The sequence below is a fragment of the Microtus pennsylvanicus genome, chromosome 7, assembly GCF_037038515.1.
Source record: "Microtus pennsylvanicus isolate mMicPen1 chromosome 7, mMicPen1.hap1, whole genome shotgun sequence".
In the NCBI taxonomy this organism is placed as follows: Eukaryota; Metazoa; Chordata; class Mammalia; order Rodentia; family Cricetidae; genus Microtus; species Microtus pennsylvanicus.
Genome location: NC_134585.1, coordinates 82076219 through 82100867, shown reverse-complemented (window position 1 = coordinate 82100867; position 24649 = coordinate 82076219). Strand labels below are relative to the sequence as shown.

Here is a 24649-nt window from a genome sequence, read left to right as displayed (position 1 = left end):
GAAATTGCAAAGGAGCTGCAAGTGCTGTCCTGCAGCGCAATCCCATTGTTTCTCTTCCTCTCTTCTGGTACCAATAAGCACACTTCGACAGGCTGGAGGCTGGAGGTCCTGCCACACTGTGAATTCCTGGGATGCTGTTGAACCGCACAGGCCTTGCTGCCTCTCACCACTCATTCCAGAAGCCCCACCCCAAGAGCACTCCCCTTCGGAGCATCCAACAGGATGTAAGAGTAGAGTGTTGAGAGGGAACTATTCCCAGCAATATGGCCCAAGCAAAATGGAGAACTAGGCTAGCTAGTCACATGGCTGGGCTTATGGTCACTGCATGTTTTTATGGGGAATTATTCCAGACATAAACATAAGTTAATGTTCTGAGTGTAAGCCACTATTGCTTGCTCTAGGAAAATGTGACTTACTGGTACTTGTTCTTGAATTATTGATGCATTTTTTTATATGGATCATGAAATACCGGTAAAATAAGGTACTTAACATTGGCCTGGTTATCATAAAAGAAGATATAAATTGTAACTTGCTATTTTAAATGTTCAAATGATTCCTTATGGTATAAGTCCTAGGAAACATTTATAAACTACTATGGAGGAGTTGGGTGTTACCTAGACTCAAATCATCCTAGCTCCACAGGATAGCTCCGCTACAAAGACTGGCAACTAGACCCAAGGACACGGTGTTAAGGGAAGCTGGGCCCAGGATGGAAGAGGAGTGGTGTAGACACACGAGGAATTGTACAACAGGATTTTAAGGACCTAAGCTTTGGGACACATGTTTTCTAAATTCCGAAGGCCGAATTCTCAAGACTGGGTCCAAACATAAACAAGGTCAGGTGGCAATTGTACAGATAACTGGATTCTCTTGGGTCATGAGAAATGGATGGCCAAATGTACTTTGTCCAGGAAGCAAATGTGAAGATATTGCAGACAGAAATTGCACATATGGTATTTTTTTTCTGAAATTATGTGGTAACTCCTACAGTAAACAGAGTCCCTTTGTTTCCTTAAAAAGTTATTTTTAGATTAGTTAGGATTTAATTCCGCGAGCATTCGCTTTTCTCTCACCTGAATGGCGCTTCAGCCCTGTCCATCTGCATGCAGACCAGGAACGGATACTGCGAGAACTGCACAGTGGAGATGAACTCCAGGCCTGCCTCTGTCTCTGCCCTGCTCTCCAGGCCAGCTTTCACAAAAGAAGAGTCCACTGTGACATCGCTGGTTATGACCACTGCCACCCTGGAAGTTTTGAAAAACATCTCTTATTGTCACATGCACTGAGCTAACAGAACTTCCCCTGAGTCTCCACTCACGGCACCAGCAGACTGGGAGGAAGCACTTAACAATGGAGAGGTGACCTCGGTACGCATAAAGCTTTATTGGAACCAGGACACAGAGGTGCCAGAGATTGGCCACAAAAGGTTGCTCTTTCCCTGGGCATCCCTTGCCTCAAATTCTGAATGTTGGAGCTAAGTGCATATCACATATAATGCTGTTTGCCAAGGTGAAGCACACGTGAGACCTAGTCCTCTCTCAGTCCCAGAAACACCCACATTTTCTGAAAGAGAAGCATGAACACATCAAGAAGACAACTGACATTTATAATTTTCTTGTTAACTATCTCTGTTGCTTCACGTTAGCTATTTCCGTTCCATTTAATTTCTTCTCAGAGGTTCCCTAGAGGCACATATATGGTTGCCAGGATACCTGAGAGAGTGCTGTGTGACAGCCATTCTTGTAATGGGATATGTATATAGGCAAATAAAATGGGTTTAGCAGGGGTCACTGAGAGCCAGCCAGACAGGCTGACGACTGGGGCATGTGGCTTGGATGACAATGAAGAAGTTTAAAAATAAATAAGTTAATAAACCAAACTTAAAATCCAAAAACCAAAAATCAAAACTAGCACTTTAAGCAACTATAAACTTCAACTAAATGGTGAGAAATTATGCTTACAATGAAATCAAATTTACATGTCCACGCATTTAAAAAAAGAGAGAGATTCTAATTTTTGTCTGCCAAATTCTAAAAGAATTTCTGTGCTGTTGTTCTCAGTATAAAACAGGCCAAAGGGTTGTTCTAACCCTTAGTCATTAAGCAGAATCTTCTCCTGCCTTACACTCAGGCAAATGTTTAAGGGGTGTTATTTACGTGGATGAATGAGCAAATGAAAGACAGACGACGGGACAGTGACAATAAGGACACTGGAAGAAAGGGCGGGTGAAAGGGACAAGGCCTCAGTAAACAATGTATACTTATTTGAAAGCGTGCTTATGCACAATGAATATTTACACCCAAAACGTTAGGCCTCAAACCTGGGACAAATGGCTGAGGTGCCTATTTAACATATCAAAACCTGGCCACCAGGTTCTCCCAGCATCCTTCAGTCCCTACCTATTACAGGGTAAGTCTCGCATATGCTGCCCCCCACCCTAAACTTATCCAGCCCAGGGGCTGGGCTGCCCTCCCCGAGCTGCCCTTCCTTATAACCTGGACATTTCAGTTACTGGGTCCCTTTCATCTATGCTTTACTCTCCTGGTCCCCCCTCCCCTCCCAGCTCTCCTCACTGGGCCAGATCAGGGTCCCTGCATTCTGTACTCTCCTCAATGTCCCTGCCTCTGGCAAAGCTCTCTCTTTTGTCTACAATACACTTTCTCTTCCACCACACTTAGGAGCAGTCCTGTCCTTCCTTGTATTTCTTATTTTCACTCACAAAAGGTTTAAATTTGGTTACAAACGAGATTATCATTTTTATTTAACCCAGGGGAATTAGTAAGTGAAGAGAGATTCTAATGCCAACAATGGAGATAAGCTTTAAATTTACGTATGCTTTATATTGTAATATTAATATGAGATCTTGGGGATGAACAAGAAAGGGAAGGTTATGGTTTAGCAGTAATGTGTTTGTTCATCAAGCTGAGAAGGAATCAACCGTCCTGCCCAGCTTGATGTCAGATTAACACAAGTTAGAGTCATCTGGGAAGAGGGAGTCTCAATGTGGGCAAGCCTGCAGGGCGTTTCCTTAATTAGCAATTGATGTGGGAGGGGCCAGCCCCGTGTAGGTGTTGCCACCCAGAGGGTGATGGCCCTGGGTGCTATTTTAAAAAGCAGGCTGAGCAAGTCAGTAAGCAGTACTCCTATTGCCCTTTGCCCTCCGTTCCTGCTGTGAGCTCCTTCCTTAACTTCCCTTAAGGAGGAACTACATGATGCAGTAAACCCTTTCCTTCCCAACTTGTTTCTGGTCAGGGTGTTTTATTACAGCAATAGAGACCCCGAGGAAGACAACTGCCAGCTACTAAAGTAAAATAAGAATTAGCTTTCATCCAGATGTGCATTGTCTGTGGAGGTCTTCAAAAGCACTAAGACCCTCAATGCTCCTACAGACCTGTTTCTAAGATGCTATCGTTGTAATGAATTCCCACAATCATTTCCAACCCTACGGTTACAACCGCAAACAAAAAGCACAGATTTGGAAACGGCTAGGCACCACCCCAGACAGAGCCCTGCATTTCTCTGCATAGTGCTTACCGATTTTTCACCCGGGTTTTGGACTCACGATACCACAGACTGAATTCCATTGAGCCTGAAATATCAATAGCCAGACCACCCTGGATCTCCATATTAGCCTTTAGTCCAGACTGTAGCTGAATATCCTAGAAGCAGAAAATACAGCAATAAGCAGAGATTAGCTAATGCCTCTATAGATACACACTGACTTCCTGATGTACGGTGAACTCTTAGCCTGTGAGGCTGTGGGGGCTTTTAGAGCAAGGTTCACTTGTTTGTTTCAGTGCAAGCACAGGGCCTCTCACCTACTGGGCCAGGGTTCTGCCACCAAACCATTTCCCCAGAGAAGAAGACTTGGAAATATGTTATCCTAATCTTGGTCCCCAAAGGAAGGCATTGCCGATTTGCTAAATAAATCAATGACAATAGTAGAGGATCGGAGTATCAATTGAGAAGGCTGTTCCCTTCAATCCTTGCCTCTCTTTGGGAGGGACGATTCATTTCCAACTTCCAACGTGTGGCTTCCGGCAGAGAGTCAGCACTCTCTAGCAACAGTTTCAACATGTAATTTCTCAGGTACCCACACTTCTGATTTAGAAACTCTGAAGGTGGTGCCCAGCAACCTCCTTCTCATATGCCTTCATGGGATTCTGACACAACTGAATTTGAGAACCACTGGACCAGGAGGATGAAGGTATTTCCAACAAAAGCCCAGCCGTAGCTTTTTTTGAAAATATGAAGATTGGACAAAGGATCTTTTCACGTCCTTAAGTACATCTCTGGTTTTATGTTGGGGCAAACACAGGCAATGACATCTTCTGGCAAACAAAACTGCAGGATGAAAACTCCCAGCACACGATCCAAGTTTCCAGAACTGCCTGGACCGAGCTAGATCAGGAAGGGAAGGCAACTGAACTAAGCTTCTGCGCCCTGGTGTTTGACATCAGAAATGACTCCAAACAGTGGTCAAGCCAAGCCCAAACTCCACTATATTTCCCAACGGCATGATGGCCATTGAAAAAGAAAGCCCACCCAGATGGTTTTCTTACTGTCTGGAGGCCACTGCTTTGTGTTGTTCGCCTGTATTTAGACTGTAACTCCCATGCTTTTCATGTACATTAAGTGGGGTGATGCTGGCTGAAGATGCTTTGTGCTAGACTGAAACCAGGGGCTCTGAGGCAGGGCTGAATCTGAGCAGGATTCTGGGAATGCGGCTCTGTATCCTTCACTCTGGTATTCCTCCAGAGATGCGAAGAGTTCCTGGCAGCTAAGAGTGTGACTAACTTCTTTGTGTAGCTGCCATGAGCAGACCAGAAAAGTCATGCATTTGCCAGATACCAAATGCCATGACTGCACTTTTGAGAAAGGGCTGCGCTCTTCGCTCTGAACTACAAACAGAAATACCAAACATGGCAGGAAACCTCAGAGGAATGGCTCACACCCAAGTGGAATAAGAAAGTTTGACCTTGATATGAAAATGCTTTCATTCTCAGGATGAGAATTCTCAGAGCATTCTCCTGAGTGCTCTGTACCAGGGTTGGGGCACATGAGGTGACATCCCTAAGGATGCTTAAAGCTATATTTACTCCAGGACAAAAATGTGGCTGCCCAAAGATACAGGGGCTATGTCATCCTCTGTGACAAATATAAAGAACCACAACCTGTCCTGTAAAATTCAACAATCATCCCCGAATGTGTACTTAAATCTCTGAAAACCATGGACGACACCAGACATCTGCTGCAAGCCACGCCCATGCCTGTTGCCAAGTAACTCCTACACCCTGCCTCAGGAATACGCCTTGCCTTGCATCAGCGTGCTTTCTTGACTGGGAATCTGGAGACCTGTTAATCCTTCTAGTCCAGTAGGACCCTAAGAGGTAGAACCCGACCTTCACACTGGCTGTGCATTAGCTGGACATGAAAGCATCCAGGCCACAGAAAAGAGCATTTCACAGTTAGCAGTCAAAATGCCTGTGTGAGAAGGGCATTTTCACTGCAAGTGGTTTGGACAAACACTTAGGCTTTGCAGGGAAGAAAAGCAATCTTTGAGAAAGCCTACCGAATCTGCTTCTGAGAGCAAACCAACATGCCCACCCCCGCCTCTGTGAAAGGGACTCAACTGTACAGTGCAGTGTTTCTTTAAGATAATTAAATGTATGGAACTAACAGATTTTGAGCACCTGTATGCTTACATGTGAGAAGTCACTTAAACATCATGCTGATCTACACTGGAGCCATTTTATTTCTTCACTGACAGGAAAATGATGGCTGAGAGGCTGCACCCAGATGGTGTCTAAGGATTGGACTTTGCAGCTGCTCTTCACAGCAGTCACATAGTTCCAACTCTGTGTCTCACTGTTAAGAAAGTCTGTCCTGAGGAAACATAGTTCCAACTCTGTATCTCACTGTAAGAAAGTCTGTTCTGAGGAAACATAGTTTCAACTCTATGTCTCACTGTAAGAAAGTCTGTTCTAAGGAAACATTGTTACAACTCTGTATCTCACTGAAAGAAAGTCTGTTCTGAGGAAACATTGTTACAACTCTATGTCTCATTGTAAGAAAGTCTGTTCTGAGGAAACATTGTTACAACTCTGTATCTCACTGAAAGAAAGTTTGTTCTGAGGAAACATTGTTACAACTTTGTTTCTAAGAAAGTCTGTCCTGAGGAAACATTGTTACAACTCTGTTTCTCATTGTAAGAAAGTCTGTCCTGAGGAAACATTGTTACAACTCTGTTTCTCATTGTAAGAAAGTCTGTCCTGAGGAAACATTGTTACAACTCTGTTTCTCATTGTAAGAAAGTCTGTCCTGAGGAAACATTGTTACAACTCTGTATTTCATTGTAAGAAAGTCTGTTCCGAGGAACATTGCAAAGAATATAGAGCATAAACATACATCCTCAACTGGCCCAGAATACATTTATTTAACATTTTGTCTATGGACTAGAAGAAGAAGGTGCCAGAACTTTGAATTTGGGGTTGATCCCTTTGCTTTTTAACTATGACCTGCAAGGTGTTTCTTATAGAATAGACACTGACATTTTGATAGTTCATCTCATTGCTTCTTCTATTTAGGAAAATATGTTATTTCCTGGCTAACAAGGTTCCTTGTTCTCAGACACTCATCTGTGAAATGTAATCCAGTGAGAGACAGGGAGACAGAGACAGACAGACACACACACACACACACACACACACACACACACACACATAGGCAGAAACAGGCATACAAACACAGAGGGGGGGGGAGACAGACAGACAGAGACAAGTAGACATATGCAGAGAGAGACAAAGAGACAGACAGACAGACACACTGAGAGACACAGAGACAGACAGACATATATGTAGAAAGAGACAGAGACAAATAGACACATATACACACAGACACACAGAGAGACAGAGATATACACAGAAAAGCAGACACAGAGAGGGAGAGATAAAAAGAGGGAGAGGGAGAGGGAGAAGAGGGAGAAGGGGGGGGGAAGAGAGAGTAATTCTATCTGCCCTGGTGGCTGTGACAGGCTGCCAGCTGCCAATGTTTCCTTCAATGTCAGCACTTGACCTGGAGTGGTATGTGCTTCTCAAGCTAGACTGGCATCGCTGGAGTGTTCTGCAGAGCCTGGGGCTTTGGCAGCTCATTTGTGAAATAACCTCAGCTTTGCCGAAGACTTCAGCCTGCCACACACAGATACTGGTTATGTATAATAGTGAAAGGGCAATGGCTCACAGACCACACCTCGCCCAGGGGGAAGTATCTTAATGAACAGGAAAGCCATACAGGAAAATTTAAGTCCGAGATTAACAAACTATAGCCTGCAGAAAATTCTGCTCCACTGGCTGTTGTTGTAAATAAAATTTTCTTGGAACACAGCTGTCCTCACTTACTATCCTGCTGATGGCTGTTTTTCCTCTGCAATCCTAAGGCTGTATAGGTGCATCAAGAGCATTTGGCTCTCAAGCCTGGAATAGTCACTCTCTGTCTTTTATGGGTCTGCGGCACTGAGGGTTTGCTTTGCATGACTAGAGGGCTGGAGAGTATGAGCAGCACCCCTAGTTTTCCTCTTCATTCACATGGGGGAAAACATGCTTTTCTTCAACGTGCATCTCCACCCAGTACAACGCTGTGAAAACCGACTTCCCTTGCAGCTACAGATAGCTACGTGACACTGGTGACTTTGGTCAGTGACGTTCTACCAGGGCGTCTGGATAGCGGTCCAGCTCTATGTCCTCCTCTTCCTTCCTTGGGGGACTGGGTGATGTGGCAGATGGGGCATGGTCAGTACACAGTCACAAGGTGACAAGGTGAGATTAAAAGCCAAAGTAAAGCTGGGCATGGTGGCACATGCCCTTGATCCCAGCACTCAGAGGGCAGAGGCAGGTGGAGCTCTGTGAGTTTGAGACCAGACTGGGCTATACAGTGAGTTAGTCAGGCTGAGCTGAAGTGCACAGATTCTGGTCCCTGAGGATTTCTTTGTTAACCCTGGACTGCCTACTTCCAAATGCTTATTACATCATAAAAGCCAAACTACTTTTTTTTTTTGCGATCTATGTCTACTTAGAATTTACATAAAGAGCTATAAAGACAGAGACAAATATTTAATCCCAGTCATTGATGCTTTGGGGCGAGTCTTAACAAAATGTGAAATTTAAAGTTGTCTCAGCTCTTAAATCCTGTGACTTCATAAACAGAACCTAAAAACCAGAACCCTCTAGTGCCTTGATGAAGAATGATACAGCAGATAAGATCTTCAGATCTGTTGAAGATCTGTTCTTCACAAGAGGCCACTCCCACAGCACGTCAATTTTAAATAAAATCTCCATATAATGCTCAATATAATAAATATGAATAAGAGTACATACCAATGCCCCATAAGATGGTACCTAGCAATGTTCCATTTTAAATATTATTATACTAAGGTATAAGCATTAAAGAAAAAAATGTAAGCCTCAGACACTCATCTCAAGGCTGTTCCAATGAACCCTCCTGTGTTTCTCAGAAGGTCCAATGCGGCAAGCCACCCGAATTCCGTAGGGTGGTCGTCACTGAAACTCTCCCACATAAAGAGGGGTATTATAGGATGAGAGCCGAGGAGCACTGCAGACAAGTCCTGGAGAACACGGTCTAGGAACTAAAAGCACTTCTGTTCCCTACGGATGAGCAAGCCTCTCTAAGAATGAACCCGAAACACCGGCTGGTGTCAGCCGTGGCTCAGGCCTTCATTAGTATGACGTCATGAAAATGATGAAGCATACTGATTTTCATAATCATTGTCATCACAATGCCAGCTAGCTCAGCTCCTGCATTCAGCATAAACACCAAGCTCCTAGTACTGGAGAGCCAAGTATGCAGCCATCTCTGCTCTGTCCCACCCGGGCATTTTCCACTAAGCAAAAAATAACAGAGAAACACATGTTACTCTTGTACAGCAATGGAGAAGGGGCGGCAATAGCAAGAGGATCCAATGCTTAGAGGGTGAGCACCAAGACCCATGGAGCTCTAACGTGTTTTTCTAGACATGTTTATATTGTATCTGGAGGACTGAGAGGCTCAGCTGGGTAGTGTCTGCTGCACAAGCCTACGACCTGATTTCGGTTCCCACCATTCACATAAAACCAAGGCACAGTAGTGTATACCCATAACCCCAGTGCTGGGGCAGTAGAGACACAGGCAACCCTGGGGCTTGCTGTCCAGCCATTACAGCGTACTTGAGCATGCTCCAAGTCAGTGAGAGACTGCCTCAAAAAATAAGCTGGGAAGCAATTAGGAAAGACATCTGAGGCTGACCTCTGGCTTCCACATGATCTGACTATGGAAAGGCGTGCTTACTGTGCACAAACACGTACATGCGCGCGCACACACTAAACACTTGCAGGCTGAGAAAGGTAGACAGTTACCTGAGAATGATCTATCAGCAGAATAAGCCCTTTCACCACACTGACAGGGTCGCCAGATGCCGACAGCATTTTGGACATCAAATCACTGTATCCACTGAAAAAAGTGACAGGTCTGAGCTGAACATCAAACAGGATGGCTGACATGCCGGCATAGGAGTCAAGGTTTTCCTCTCCTTCATCGGGAGTGGCTGCAATTAAGCTTTCCAGCCCTTGTGCTTCAATGACCACCTGGGGAGGAAAGGGTACAAGGTTGGACCACTGCTCCGCACCTGCTCCGTAATGATGGACATGCCTCCGAGCTACGAGGAGGACGTTTTCAGGACCAAAACCTAAATACCTTCTGTAACTAGGCAAGAATTAAAACTAAACCTCTGTGTCTGAACATAATCATAATTAGTCTTCGCCATGTAATCTTCACAACTACCTTTGGCTGTGTGGGAGATTTGATTCATTTAGATGGGGTGAAGACAGGTGAATATTCACTAGTGTGAGGCAGAGGCCGGGCTCAGATGCCTCCTCTGTGACTGCAAAGGCCACAAGTGTTCTGGTGGAGGGCACCATCCGAGACGCTCATCTCCTGACTCTGTCTCATAGAGTGGGCCTGCTATTTTTGTGAGCCTCTGCAAGGAGATGGAGAGGCAAGGGCAGTGCTGCCCAGTCCGCTGCTCTGAGAAGCCACATCCACACCCCTCCACATCACAGTTTCATCCCTCCCCATGAGATGAGGTCACACCATGAGGAGGTTCGCACCCTGATGGCCAGTAGGTAAGGAATCCTGCGTATTTTTCATCCTGCATAGTCAGGCACTACCCACTGTGTGTTTGGCATTCCCAGGGCATATCAGAGAGCAGATGGCAATGCCTCAGCAGGGAGGGTGTGGGATTCTGACCAGGGTGCTATTGAAGGGTGTGGACATTTTCATATTGATGGGCATTCAGGTTTTCATAGCTATGGATCATTTTTGAAGCTTGAATATTCCTTAAATCAAAATGATGGCATAATTCATAATAATGATAAATCATCATTTAATTTTGAACTAAAATTCTACCAGTTTTCAACTGCCCACACTTAATTCTTTCCTCTCCTGGTAGCACTGGAGACATAGAAATGAACTCTTTAAGAGCTGTACACTGTTATGAAGTTTCCTGTAAGGGGAAGTCAGTCTCTACAGAGATGAACAAAACGGCAAACACGCGTACATTAAATACTCAGAACTACCCACGGGACATATCTGTGAGTGATGCTTGACTAGCAAATCCTGGCTCAACTCAATTCTGCCGATGCAGGCGTGTTTGGAGTTATAGGCAGATGTCTGGGAAGTGAAGCGAACCAACTACGTTGGTTTCAACTTGGGATTTGGAACTTTACGACAGAAGCCACCATCAGCTTACAGACATATTCTGTAACGCTGCTCTCAGAGTGTCACTGTCCTCAGAGCAGTTTCTACCACTGACAACTCATGGGCCATGGGGTACCTGACTGCCATGAAGGTCTGCTTTCCCGATGTACTGGAAGACGTTCAGGTTACTCCTCCTGAGAATACCAGAACCAGAGTACAGGATGTCAAGACTGTAAGTGGATGCTGCGTGGGGACTACCTAGTGACAAAACACAGGGCTCAGTGACGGCTCTGCAGCGCTAATGAGAGGGGTGAGCGGGGGAGGGGGAGCTCTCCGGGTGTCACCTACGTTCTATGTAGCCAGTATAGGTGGAGGAGGACCCACTCTTGGAGAAACGGTCATAATTGTGAGCAACCATCTCCTTGAGGACTCGACGGATCATTTTGCTGCAACACAGAAGAGAAGACTTCTCATTCATGGCAATGTCTGGTTCCCAAATCAAATTGGGAATGCGACCAAATCCTCAGTGTTATAAAAAGAAGGCCACATTTTCCTCATGCCACCAGACTAAAAGAAGTGCCAGCTGGGCATCGGAGGCAAGATGAGGGCTGTCCCCTTCATTCCTCACATAGCCGAAACGGTTTGGTGTCAAAAGGGCAAAGGGTAAGGATTCCCAGTTAAGAGATGTCTTTGGCTGACTGATAGATGCTTTGGGCAGAAAACACATTGAATCACCATAGCTGTGTTGTTAAAATAGTGTATGAATTTAAGGAAGCTGCGCTACACAGGAGGCTGAACACATTTTCTTGACTTTTTCTATACCTTCTAAAATCACCATAGCAGATGATGCAGAACAGTACATTTCCAGGACTGCTAGCTTTGTATTGTCTACCACAGGAAAAGCTCAATAAAGCCCGCAGGACGACTCTCTTCTCCAAAGCGTTCACTCTTACTTCAGGCTTGCTCATGTTTATGTAATCAGCACTGAGATCTTTTCGTTTCTCACTGGTCATACTAATTTATCAGTAATAGTAAAATTACAACATGTCAACCCGCCCCCCCCAAAAAAAATAGGTCTGAGGCAGAAACACGATGCAAGAAGGAGTGGAACACATATCTCCCTATGCGCCGGTATCAGCCACTCACTAGAGTCGTAGCTTAGAACTGAAAAGGTCATGCCATCAAATATTCAGAGGGTTTCCATGTGGATGAACACTGCACACATTCTGCTGTGCTCCAGAGACAAAACCAGAGCCAGTGAAGGCATCAGTGTGCAGGAGGACACAATAATGAAGTCCCAACAGTGGCACAGTGTTGCTAAGTGGAGTGAGCTTCCTGACAAGGAGGAGAGTCAAGTGGAGTCTGGTACCACTTGCCAGGAAAAGAAAAAAAAAGAAAGAAACACACCACTACACTGGAAAGAGGTTCATATCAAGCAAGGCGAACCTCAACATCCCTTTCAGCTTTACGGTTTGTGTTTGTGTGTGTGTGTGTGTGTGTGTGTGTGTGTGTGTGTGTTTTCTGAGACTGATATAAACATTTACAATGGCTTCTTTCCATTTCCTAGGCTGTTCTCTGCCCACTACCTCCTCGTTCCTGTCTCCAGATTACCAGGTTTACAGAGCAGAGGCATCAAATACAACAGGGCCTCCTCCAAGGAGTGTCACAGAACAACAAAGAAACACAAGAATCTGAGCCACACAGGCCAGAAAGGTCCTGCCTCCTTCCTGCTCCCCTCCCCTCTGCCCACCCCCCTCCCTCTGACTGCCCTGCTCCTCTGTCTATTCTTACTCTACTCCTTGTCCTCCTCCCTTCTGCTTCTAATCTCCTTCCTCTTATTCTGCTTTCTTTGTCCTTTCACTCCCACCAATTTCCTCTGCTCTAAGGAACAGCCACCCTGGGCCATTGATAGAAGTTTTCAAACTTCCCCACATCTGAAAAGTTAAGATGAAAGAGCGTTAGCTGAGGACATGCTCTGTCTCATTGTGCTACTTACAAAAATAGTCCTGTTGAAAGTGTAATCAGACGTTAAGACATTCCGAACATAATTTACCAATCCACCCCAGGTTCCAAATCTCCACCAATGAAAGGCACACTGTTTTATCTGACTCACTTAAGAGTTTCTTTGGGGGACATTTGGCATTCATTGGATGTATGTAACACTCCCCTGTGCAATGACCAGGTCATGATTATTAACTATGTGTGCACCGTATCAATATACAAATCGACTTGAGTAGCAAGAGGCATACGGAATACATCATACCTTGAAGGCATTTCAAAATTCAGGATGTCTCGCACAAAGGTGAGCATGTACTTATTCATTTCTTTGGGAAGTTCCCCAATAGACAGCAGAATGTTCTTCACGTCCATATAGGATGGGTTGTTCTTCAAGATGACAGCGGCTGCAGCCGTGCGCACGGTCTTTTCGTGGACCTTACGATTCTGGTGGTATATCCTGTTCAAGGTCTTCTTCACCTATTAGAAGATGCTTAATCTCAGTACACCCATGGAGTTTAAGGTTGATATTGGAGGGACAGTGAGGTGGGCTATCATGTAAAGGTGGCTGTGGCCCAGCCTGACAACATGAGTTCAAACCTCTGGACCCACATGACAGAGGGGAGAACTGACTTCAAAAGGTAGCTCTCTGAACTCTCCATGTGTGCCATGGTGAACTCTCTCTCAATAAATTAATACAATAATTTAAAAATTGATATTGCCGTGAAAATAGCAAGTGTTTATTTAGATATATATATGTGTGTGTGTGCTATTACGTTTGCTAGATTCCTTTGCAATTAGGCTGATTCCATGCGACTAGGCTAGCATGGACCATGAACAGAACTGATGTGAATGGCTCTCAGGCGGAGGCAGCTAAGACCTGCAGCTAAGACCTGCCGTCTTCTGCATCTCTTTTATGACTGCTGTGAACACATGGGCTCATATCCTCCTACCCATGTTAGACACAGCATGAGGAGCAAACTGTGGGTCAGCTGTGAGGGTTTTCAGTTCCTGTGTTATTGCGACAGTGCTTGGCATTACCTACTATAGACCCCAAGGTTCCTGCTGTGGCGATGGGAATTTGGGGGCGAAGGCAATAGGAACTGGTATTTTCTTACAGTACAGTACCTCAGATTCTGTTCTGATGTGGGAGTGTCATATATCAATCTGTTGATTTCATTGGCTAAGCAATAAAGAAACTGCTAGGCCCATTGGATAGGCCCACCCTTAGGTGGGTGGAGTAAACAGAACAGAATGCCGGGAGGAAGAGGAAGTGAGGTCAGACTCGACAGCTCTCCTCTCCAGAGCAGACGCCTTCAGAGAGACACCATGCTACCTGCTCCAGGGAAGACGCACGCTATGAAGCTCCGACCCAGGATGGACTTAGGCTAGAATCTTCCCGGTAAGCGCACCTAGGGGCGCTACACAGATGATTAGAAACGGACTAAATTAATATGTGAGAATTAGCCTAGAAGAGGCTACATAGAAATGGGCCAAAGCAGTGTTTAAAAGAATACAGTATCTGTGTAATTATTTCGGGGCATAGGCTAGCCGAGCCAGGCGGCTGGGGTTTTGGGGACCCAGCCCCGCTGCCCCATATTACTACACTGTTCCTCTCTTTTTCAATAGAAAATTTAATACGCCTGTTTCCAAAAGCAGTTTTATGTGCACACTAAAAGTAGAAACAGTTTCTAAACATCCCCTGGCCCAACTCATGTGCAATCCCCTAATTTGGCATTCTGCACCAATCGCTATTGGTTGAATGTGTCTCCCCAAAGTTTACGTGTCGCCATCAGTATGGTGGTGGTACGGTGGCAGGACCCTAGACAGGTGGGGTCTAGTGGACCAGAATTAGGTCACAGAAGCATTGCCCCCAGGAGAAATAAATACAGGTTTCACGGGGCTACTTTAGTTCCTTCAAGAATTGCTTTCTATAAGGGATTGCAACACCTCCCTTGAATCTTTATTCTACACGTACCAGGCCATTTTCTTTGGTTCTCCTTGCCTCTTGCTTTTTTCTATCTCCTCAATTTTGCCCTTGCTCTCAGACTTGTAAGAGTTCAATAATTCACCCGAGAACAAACACCTGGGAGAGAACCACCCAGAATGACAGCAAGGTTGGCCTTTCTTAAAAGCCCACACCTCATGCTTCACAGCCAACTGTCTTTCATACAAAAGTGGCAAGAGGACACTCAGCTTCAGAGAGCATCCTCAGTGGAAAACACTCTCTGTACTGAAGCTTTCCCGGCTCTAACAAAATCACAATGCTGGCAGCTTCTAGAACACCATACGCAAACAGGTGAGACCACACAATCCAGCCAGCTAAAAACGTTACCAATGTTCTGAAATGTACAAAAGCAAAGATATTTCTAAGGAGGATTTAGCTACCTGGCCAACTCCTAGAATTTGTTTCTTAAAATAAGAAGATGTGTTTCAGGATACAGGAATTATCCATTCAAAATGTGAGGCTGATTTCAAACAGCCTTAAATACAACTTAAGAATTATTTCTAAGGAGAAAAACCAAAACCCAAAGCAGAGAGACTTGTGAGGAGATGGCATTTGGTTTACCAGAAGTGTTTTTTCTCCCTCCTTCTGCTCAGGCGTTTACCTCGTCTGTGATGAAGGAAACATCATATCTCTGGAGCACAGTGGTAGCCAGGTGGCTGACAGGACCTTCTCCAGCCTCCGCATACTTCAAAAGGAGCGGGATGCCTTCGGGAAGCAAGGCGTTCTTCAGAGCCAGCAGGTACATCATGGTGTCCTCCTTTTTCTCTGGCTTTTCAAGTCCTCCCAGGATTAGCTTCTTAGCTTCCACCACTGCCTACAACAGCACACACCTCAGACAAATGCCCAGCGACACGCGCAGACAAGAAAACATCAGCTTTTAGGAACCTTGCCTTGGCTGCCAAGTATAGTTTGCTAAAGGTACCAAGTCTTCTCAAAGGCATGCTTATGTGTTCTAGAGAAGCAGAGCACAATTAGTAATGGGCATTTAGTGTTTAACACACTCCAGACGCACAACGTCAGCACACTTCCAGGTGAAGCTAAGTTATTCTACTTGGAGGAAATTTCCTCCACACCTCAAAGACAACTGTGGTTCCATATTCCCAAATCCCTTTGCACATGGTTTAATACTACAGTATTCGTGAGTGTTTGGGATCCTTAGACAAAAATCAAGCAATATTTGCATGGCCTCTATGTGCACCCTCCTGCTTACCTGAGCAATCTCTAGAATGTTTGTTGTGTTCTGTATAACGTGGCTGTTGGGTGAGTGGCTATGCTGTGTTGGGCACATGGCCACTGCATATGCATTTCCCCTCCCTGTTTTCAACCTACGGCTGGCTAAGTCTCAAATGGAGAATCCCCATAGGCAGGGGGCTCACTGTGGTTGATATTTTTGTAGGTGCTAAACTGACAAGAAATGCTTTGGGGTTGGTATGATATTCTGTGCATCTTTATATTAAAGGATTGCTATCATACCTAGTATAAAGTCAATGCTCAGTAAATAATGCTGACTGGGTGCTTTTATGTATGGATTTTGTGGTGTAGGAGATTCTTCTGTTCATGTGTTGCTTTCATTGGTTAATGAATAAGAAAAACTGCTTGGGGCCTGATATGGCAGAACTTAGGAAGTAGGCGGAGAAGACAGAACTGAATGCTGGGAGGAAGGAAAGCAGAGTGAGAGAAACCATAGATCCTCGGCCTCAGACAGATGTAGGTTAGAATGAATCTCTGGTAAGCCACAGCCACGTGCTGATACACAGATTAATAGAAATGGGTTAAATTAAGATGTAAGAATTAGCCAATAAGAAACTAGAGCTAATGGGCCAAGCAGTATTTTAATTAATACAATTTCCATGTTGTTATTTTGGGTGTAAGCTAGCCAGGTGGCCGGGACAAACAAATGGCCCTCCTCCTCCTCTCCTTACAACAATTTTGTCTTTAGCCACAATATTCAACACAGAAATTGATTTTAAAAATCAGCTATTTAATAACTATTGAAGTTGGAAATATAGAGATCTTTCATTTTTCTAATATCTTAGATGCAATACCAACTTTGATTTCTGTCAAATCTGATAGTCATGTTCAGCATCCTTGTTGTTAGCTGTCCTATCTTGAATGCCTATTCTGCATTCTATCTTCAGCTGCTTCCTGTGGAACCATTTGGTATCAAGAATGATCCTCCATATGGTTTTTAATAGCAAGAATTTAGAAGAAAAAAGCAGTGCTGTCTTTCTTTAGCAGAAGAAAATAGGAACTGATGCTAGCTCATAATAAGAATAGGAAGGAAGGGGCTGTATATATTCAGCATTTTAACCTTGTGAAATAGGAAACAGGCTTTTAATGGATATTCGATGTGGGATTCCCCTCTGTATGCTGTGAATATGTTTTATTACCATTGGTTAATAAAGAAGCTGCTTTGGCCTATGGCAGGGCAGAATAGAGCTAGGCAGGAAAACTAAACTGAATGCTGGGAGAAAAAAGGTTAAATAAGAGACGCCATTTAGCTGCCAAAGGAGAAAAACACAGTAAACTTACTGGTAGGCCATAGCCTCATGGTGATACATAGATTAATAGAGATGGGTTAATTTAAGATATAATAGCTAGCTAAGAATATGTGTAAGCCATTGGTCAAACAGTGTTGTAATTAACATAATTTCTGTATGATTATTTGGGTCTGCAAAACAAACACACAGGTTCCATCTACAGATATTACTTTTTTTTTTAATTTTTTGAGACAGGGTTTCTCTCTAGTTATTGGTGCCTGTCTTGGAACTAGCTCTTGTAGACCAGGCTGGCCTTGAACTCACAGAGATCTGCCTGCCTCTGACGTCCAAGTGCTGGGATTAAAGGTGTGCACCACCACTGCCTGGTCAGATATTACTATATTTTAATCCACTTGGTTTTCCATATTTAGTTATATTCATGAAGTGAATTCTTTTCTCTTTTTTAATGCGACAGATGAGAGATTTGATAGCCTACTCAGGCAAGCAAAGATACTTTAGCAAATATGACTAAAATACAAAGTTCTAGGTGATCAGTAGCAAGTAAATTCATATCAACAAAACTCATATACAAAGACTGTACTAATCATAGAAAAAGTTTCAATCAAGGAAGAAGCTGTAGTGTCCTACAACTTCTAAGGACAAGAACTATATTATACACATCACTCAAAAGAGATAAAGAATATCATTCGATTGTGATAAAGGGTTGAGTCATCAAGAGAACAGTGAGAACTATAGACATACACACATGCAACAACAGAGCATCTGAGATATGAAAGGGGACACACTGCAACCCAAGAAACACACAGGACTTTACAGGTCACCCAGACAAAGTCAACAAGGAAACACCTGACTTTCTTTTAAATGCATGCTATTGAAACCCAAGCTCCACTTGGGGCAAGCATATGTATCTGAGCCATACGCTTAATAATACATTGGATATCCTCTGAGATATGCAATACCAACCATATCAGCAGAGTGAAGGCCAAAACAATATGGCCATCTCAACAGATGCAGAAGAGACACGAGTCAAAATGGTACCTCCGGTTCTGATAAGGCTCTACAAATTAGGTGTAGAAGGAATGTACCACATGGTAAAAGCCATAGGTGCTGAATTCATAGCTAGCACACTACAGTGAAAAGCTGAAGGCTTCTCAGGAACAAGACAAGTGGCACTTACTTTGAGCTTGCAGCCTTCATTCTGGCACAGCTTCCTGACAAGGGCTCCGATGATGATCATAACTGTTTCTCGGATGTCGTTGCTTGCAAATGAGCCTTTGAACTTACTCTGTGGACAAGCAGAGATCGAACATGCCATCAGAACACTTCAGCATTCCAAAGGGACACTTTTGGTTAATAAAGTACTTGCATTTAGGGAAATGATTCTGTGTTTCTAGACAACAAAACCAGATTTTTTTTGAGACACTTAGAAACATGCTGTCTAGTTTTGCATGAAGGATTGATTATTAGAATTTCCGATCGTATAAGGTGATCTTATTTCTAGTCTGTGAACCCCTCAGGGTTCAGCGGTTTGATTATTCAGGTTAGTCAAGTCTTTATATGAACCAGGGACATCAATGTGTATGTAGAAACAGATGAAGAGTTTTGAAGTGAAAGTAATTTAACTGTTTATGGAAGCACCACGTAGACTCTCCGCTCCAGTGTTCTCTCCTTTGCCCCATGTAAGATAGGTGGCCATAATCTTCAGACTGTCATAAAGCATAGGATGTGATGGTCACTAGGCCTGCGAAGACCCTAAGTGCGAAGGTTTGCTGTGCTGCTGCTGACTGATGCACAGAAAAGAGGCCAGCAAACTCAGAATGTGAGTCCTAGGAGGCCTTCTCTCTGGCCTCGTCTCTGACTGGATCCACTTTAAGGCCTCCCTACGCCCCAGGGGCTTGTGTTCATCATTTTTATTTTAGCGGTCCAGGGTCACCGTCTTTCCAGTATTCCTGACTTACAAGGAGGGCTCGAAGGAGTTCTTCGTCGGGGTGGGAGGCAAACCCACAGGCGTAGAGGAACCTCTCCTGGAGAACAATGCTGCTGTCGCTTTTGAAATCCAGGAAGTCCAGGATGGCTTCCAAGGCGTCAGGAGTCTGAGCAGAGGTGACAGCATCCACCAGCTGAGGCCTGTAAAGCAGGCATCTCTTCAGGTACCAGCGCTTACAACGGGATTGCTACAAATCTGTCACTCATTAACTTGAACTTCCTAGAGAAGTACATTTTTCCTTTGAACAAAAAGTATGAATAATACATTCTTCAAAAGACCTCTTAATTCTACTTAAACTTCTCTGATTCTCTTTCTCTTTTCTCAGAACATACAAACTGCTACACTATGCTTGCCCAAGCAAAATACAACTGAAGATTGGTAGGTTAAAATTATGTGCATAAAATCATAAGTTAGGCTCAAAATGTTCTCTATGTGAGTAACACATACAATCTGAAGTGCCAGATTGAATACTTTTCTCTAATTAGTAAATTAGTAAATGTGTAAATTTGTAAATATACACATTTCTCAAACACCTAGTTTAACCAAAGCACCATTACTGATAGAAAGTGGATAACTATTTTAAATTCATACGTAAGAGAGAAATATTTTCCCTTTAGAAATAAAGACACCATGGTATAGCTCTATTTTATCCACAACAAATGTGTTATTGTCTTCCACAGAAAGAGTCTAGTTAAAAACTAGCCACAAAAAATATCTTTGGTTACTTGAGCCTGGGCATGATAAAATTTGTAACTGATTTTTCATGCTAATAAACATATGAATGAATGTGAATATGAATAATGAATATAAATACTACATACTGAGCTCGTGCTCACAGTGGCTCAGTCCTGTAATTCTAGCACTAAGGAGGCTGAGGCAGGAGGATCAACCCAGGTTCAAGCATTATGTTGCTGACCCGTGGCACAGCATCTAGAGAGTTCAGACCAGCAGAAGCCCACGTTTGCAGGGAGGACAGAATATCGAAAGGGGTCCTTCTGACATAACAAAAACAACAGGACTGGAGACACGGCTCAGGGATTTAGGGTGCTGCTGCTCTTGCAGAAGAACCAGGTATAATTCCCCGCACCCATATGGCAGCTCACAACAACTCGTGATCCCAGTTCCAGAGGACCCAATACCCTCTTCTGACCTCCAGGGACAACTGGCACACATGGTGTACATACATACATGTAGCAGTGTTCAAACACATAAAGGAAATTAAATTTTTTTTAAAAAAATAAAAAGACAGTAAGAGTGTAAAACCATTTTCCTGACAGACAACCCTGAGCAACAATGTGGGCTTACAGCACTTCCTTCTTCTCTGCCTTCAGAATCTGCAGGATCTCCTCTCTCTTTGCAGTCCTGAGGTGCTGAATGAAGGCCAGGAAGCTGCTGACGGCCTCGGCTTTGGACAAGTTTTCAGGCTCCAGGTGTTTTCTGATAGACTGCCAGTGCTCCGCCAGCTGCAAAACACAGGCACGGGGCAGCCCCTTCATTCTGAGCTCCCAATTTACAAAGTATTCTCCGCAGAGACACAGTGGTCACCCGGATCATTTTGTATGTTGTATGAAGCTAGAAGCAAAAAGAGCAGCCTGCTTCCCCTGGGGGCCACACTTCCATAGTACCGTTTTTCTCAGTTAGTGCTGAACTTGCGGGACCTTGGACAACAGCCGAGTGATGGTTGGATGTGTTGGTCCCTCAATGACTGTCGTGATAACTACGTCTGAGGCCAGACTTTGAGCATATTAGTGAAAGTGTGCAGACTTTTAACTGACAGCAGGGCGTCTGGTATTTGGGAAGGGCAAAGTGAGATCTGCTGCAGAGCTCTACCCCTTTTCTAACTTGCTAAAAATTAAATTTTCAAATACTTTGAGCTCCCTACTCACCTCACAGTGAAATTTAGTGCCATACTGCTGTTGGGCTCTGAACTGTTCAAAGACTGTATCTATGCTATAGGGGCAGCAGAATTGAGGAAAAGGTCATTTTCTCACACACTACAGCTATCGGACAATGGTTCTGAAAATAGTAATAATTCTAATCAGTGGCATCTTTCAGTTTTGAAACAAGCAAACAATTTAGCTTCCTCACATCTGTATTTTTTTTTACTTCATTGCATAGAATGCTAGATTCTATCCATGACTGTTAACTGTGTGGTAAATCACCATGCTGTCTGTATTAAAACAATTGATTCCTTTATAGAATTAGCTGATATTTTTGCTGCAGAAAGAAAGGAAGGACAAAAGAAAGGAGGGAGGGATGAAAGGAAGGAAGGAAAGAAGGAGATTGAGAAGAAAGGAAGGACGGGAAGGAAGGAGGGAGGAGAGGAGCAATTCCCATACAGCGTTAGCCCCGGGTTTGCTCATACTTACAGAAGGGCAGCCCTTGCAGGTCTTAGGGAGGACCTGCCCCACTATGGGAATGGCTGTGTACTTCGAGTCAAGCGCTTTAATTACACCTGCAACTTGCTTCCCAGGTACCAGCCTCGGACCTGCTTCAGTCGTCTTCAGCTCCAAATTCTGCCTGTGCAGCACCAGATGGAAACAGCATAGGGTAAGATTTTATGTGTGTGTGTGTGTGTGTGTGGAGGGGGGGTACAAAAACTGCGGTTCTTTCAGAAAACACAAAACCAACTAATCTATTCCATTTACACTTGCGCGGCACCATCTCCAGCGACACCTTAAACCCCACAAAATTACAAAATTTTTCTGGTATAATTGTTGTATTCAAAGACTTGGGAGTATAAGTCTAGACTTTCAAAATATCTGAAATTCTGCCTCGATGCTGGACAAGACATGGGATGTCAGCCCTTTTGAGTTTGGACCTGCTTTCTGAAAACCATGCTCAAGGCAATCACGTGGCATATACTAACCAAGCCAGTCAGCAAAGCTTATTCCAAAAAAAAAAAAAAAAAAAAAAAGGTCTCAATAGTGATTCTTTTCTGATCTACTCTTCTAGAATTTAATCTTTCTGTCGGAAAAACTAGTATTTCACATGTGTTACTTTAGATTGTGTGAACAATGAAGATGAACAAGTTGAACTCAATTTTTTCAAGGAATTTACAGTTGAAATAAAGAAGTCCGGTGGGCATGCACATGCAAACACACACACACACACACACACACTCACTCACACACACCTATTTACAAATCAAATACAATAACATATATGGAGGAAAATAAAAATTTTGGCATTGTCTTACTTCGATACTATCTTTCCTGCAATGGTCTGTAGGAAGTTTAAGGAAAAAGCCCTGGTCTCTTCTGCAGAGACAGCCGTGACAAAGCTGTCCTCTATCTTATAGGTGGTGACAGAGGTGGCTTTTGAACTGACACCCAACACCTGCATAAGTAAACAAATAAGTGAATAAGTAGAAAGTAATTGTTCTTAATCTTTAATGGAATCAAATGGCAGCTGTCTTTCAACTTCCAAGAGTCCCCCTTACACCACTGCCCACCACCCCCACGCACAACACACTGAAATATCTATTCATTTGACACATGGGAAAACATAACCTAAAAGGAGAAATGTCTTCAAGTTTTATTGCTTTGTTCTTCTCTAGTACCTTAAATCTCTACAGAATGTTACTAGTGAATGCCTCAAAGGAAGCAAGAGCAGCCGTACCTGATTAACTGTTGTAAATCCAGACCTCTCAATTTTGCATGTATCCAGGGCTTTAATCTTGACCACTTTGTCTTGCTGAGCCTGGTAGGTCACTTTACAGTCCCCAGAGATATCCATCTGGAACAGGAATTTAAGAGCGTCATGCTTGGGACGCTGTGTGGAGCATCTGCCTTCTCACAGATAGAGGCTTGATTCCTGGGCTCCTGACATCCATGGCAGAACCCCACCTTACCGCAGGATGTCAAAACAAAGAGCTGAAGTCCTTGACAGCTCCTACAGGATGCTGATTCTCTCTTTTGTTGAGTCTTAAAGTATGTCCTCAACTTGACCCGGGAATCATGAGCAATTCCTACTTCTCTCTGAGCTTAGGATTTGGATAAACTGCCTGACCATAACTGAAACCTCTGGTCATGTGGGTAACTATCAGGGGAATGGGAGGTGTTTTTAGGCTGTATCAAGATGGGATTAACTAAATTCATTGCCATTCATAATAAAAATCTGAGTGCAGACAAAAAACATCCCACTCTATACCCTGTTTAACCCTCCAAGCTTTCCCCTTGGCCCCTGCTGGAGCTACACCTGCTGCCGCTGGAGCAAGCTAGCCGCATTCCCTTGGCCCGCCAGTGACTGACTGGATGAACTAAGGGCAGGAAAACTGGTGTACAGCGTGACTCAAATCTGAGAGCTGGAGATCTACTTAACTCTCTAACTCATTTCTATTTCCTCGCTGAATTAGGGGACTTGGGGTAAAGTAGTGATTCTGCCCACTGACATTGCATTCAAAAATAGCTGAGATAATTAAAACACGGTGGTGGCACTCAACTTTAATCCCAGCACTCAGGAGGCAGAGGCAGGTGGATCTCTGTGAGTTCAAAGCCAGTCTGGACTACAGAGGCAGTTCCAGGACAGCCAGGGCTGTTACACAGAGAAACCGTCTTTTAAAAAAAAAACAGAAAAAAATATTCAGCTTTTTGCTTATCTATAATTTCAGCATCCTTGGGATAAATCCATGAATGTATTTTTAATATGCTCCCCACAAGGCAGCAGGACAGAGACACCTAACAACCATTGGATCCCCAAAGTTTTCTGCATATTCAACAATTATCCAAAGTCCCTTTAATATAATTGATTCCAATTCCTTAACTTTGTGTTTAATCAATAAATAATTTTATATGTAAATGAAATCTGACTGCCCAACCTAAGACAACTTTTCTAAAAGAGTACCGCGGTTCAAATTTTCTGTGGAATTTCAATAGTCAGGAATTCTTTCAAACAATTTGGATACACCTATTGGCAAGATGCTGACTGATTTATTTATTGGCCTATTTATTTATTTTGCAGCACTGGGGTTTGACCTGTGCCTCATGCATACTCGAGCTCTCTACTGCTGATCCATATCCCCAGCCCCTTTTATATTTTATTTTATCATTGCTTGGGAGGCATGTGTTATGCATGTGTGTGTATGTGGTAACTGCATGAGTGTATTTCGTGTGTATGTGTGTACACATTCATATGCATGCATATAGACTACAGAAGACCAAAGGTGTTTCCCTCTATCTCTTTTTGCCTTATTCCCTTGAGACAGGGCTGGCCCGCGAACTCTCAGAATTCGCCTGTCTCTGCCTGTTGCACTGGGTACTAGCACACGAGTGGCCATATGCAGCTTTTATGAGGGTGGTGGAGATCTGGTGGGTTTCCTGAAGTTACCTGGGCTGTCTTAAAGGTACTATATAGTCTGGGCAGACCTTTGCTTAACATCTGGCCTTAGCTCCCAGGTTGTTGGGATTACAG

The 24649-nt window shown here is 43.8% G+C and overlaps 1 protein-coding gene across 1 annotated transcript in view; it reads right to left on the bottom strand.

Annotated features, from left to right (window-relative positions):
- Mttp (microsomal triglyceride transfer protein) overlaps positions 1-24649 on the bottom strand; it is a 37427-nt gene that overhangs the window by 572 nt on the left and 12206 nt on the right. The window contains exons 5-17 of the mRNA XM_075981253.1: positions 22859-22975; positions 22437-22576; positions 21607-21757; positions 20543-20700; positions 19209-19377; positions 18428-18535; positions 15351-15563; positions 13010-13221; positions 11095-11192; positions 10883-11004; positions 9408-9635; positions 3535-3659; positions 1074-1244 (exon numbers count right to left, since the gene is read on the bottom strand). Of these exons, the coding sequence (XP_075837368.1) occupies positions 1074-1244; positions 3535-3659; positions 9408-9635; positions 10883-11004; positions 11095-11192; positions 13010-13221; positions 15351-15563; positions 18428-18535; positions 19209-19377; positions 20543-20700; positions 21607-21757; positions 22437-22576; positions 22859-22975 (2012 nt within the window). The remainder of the gene's footprint in view (positions 1-1073; positions 1245-3534; positions 3660-9407; positions 9636-10882; positions 11005-11094; positions 11193-13009; positions 13222-15350; positions 15564-18427; positions 18536-19208; positions 19378-20542; positions 20701-21606; positions 21758-22436; positions 22577-22858; positions 22976-24649) is intronic.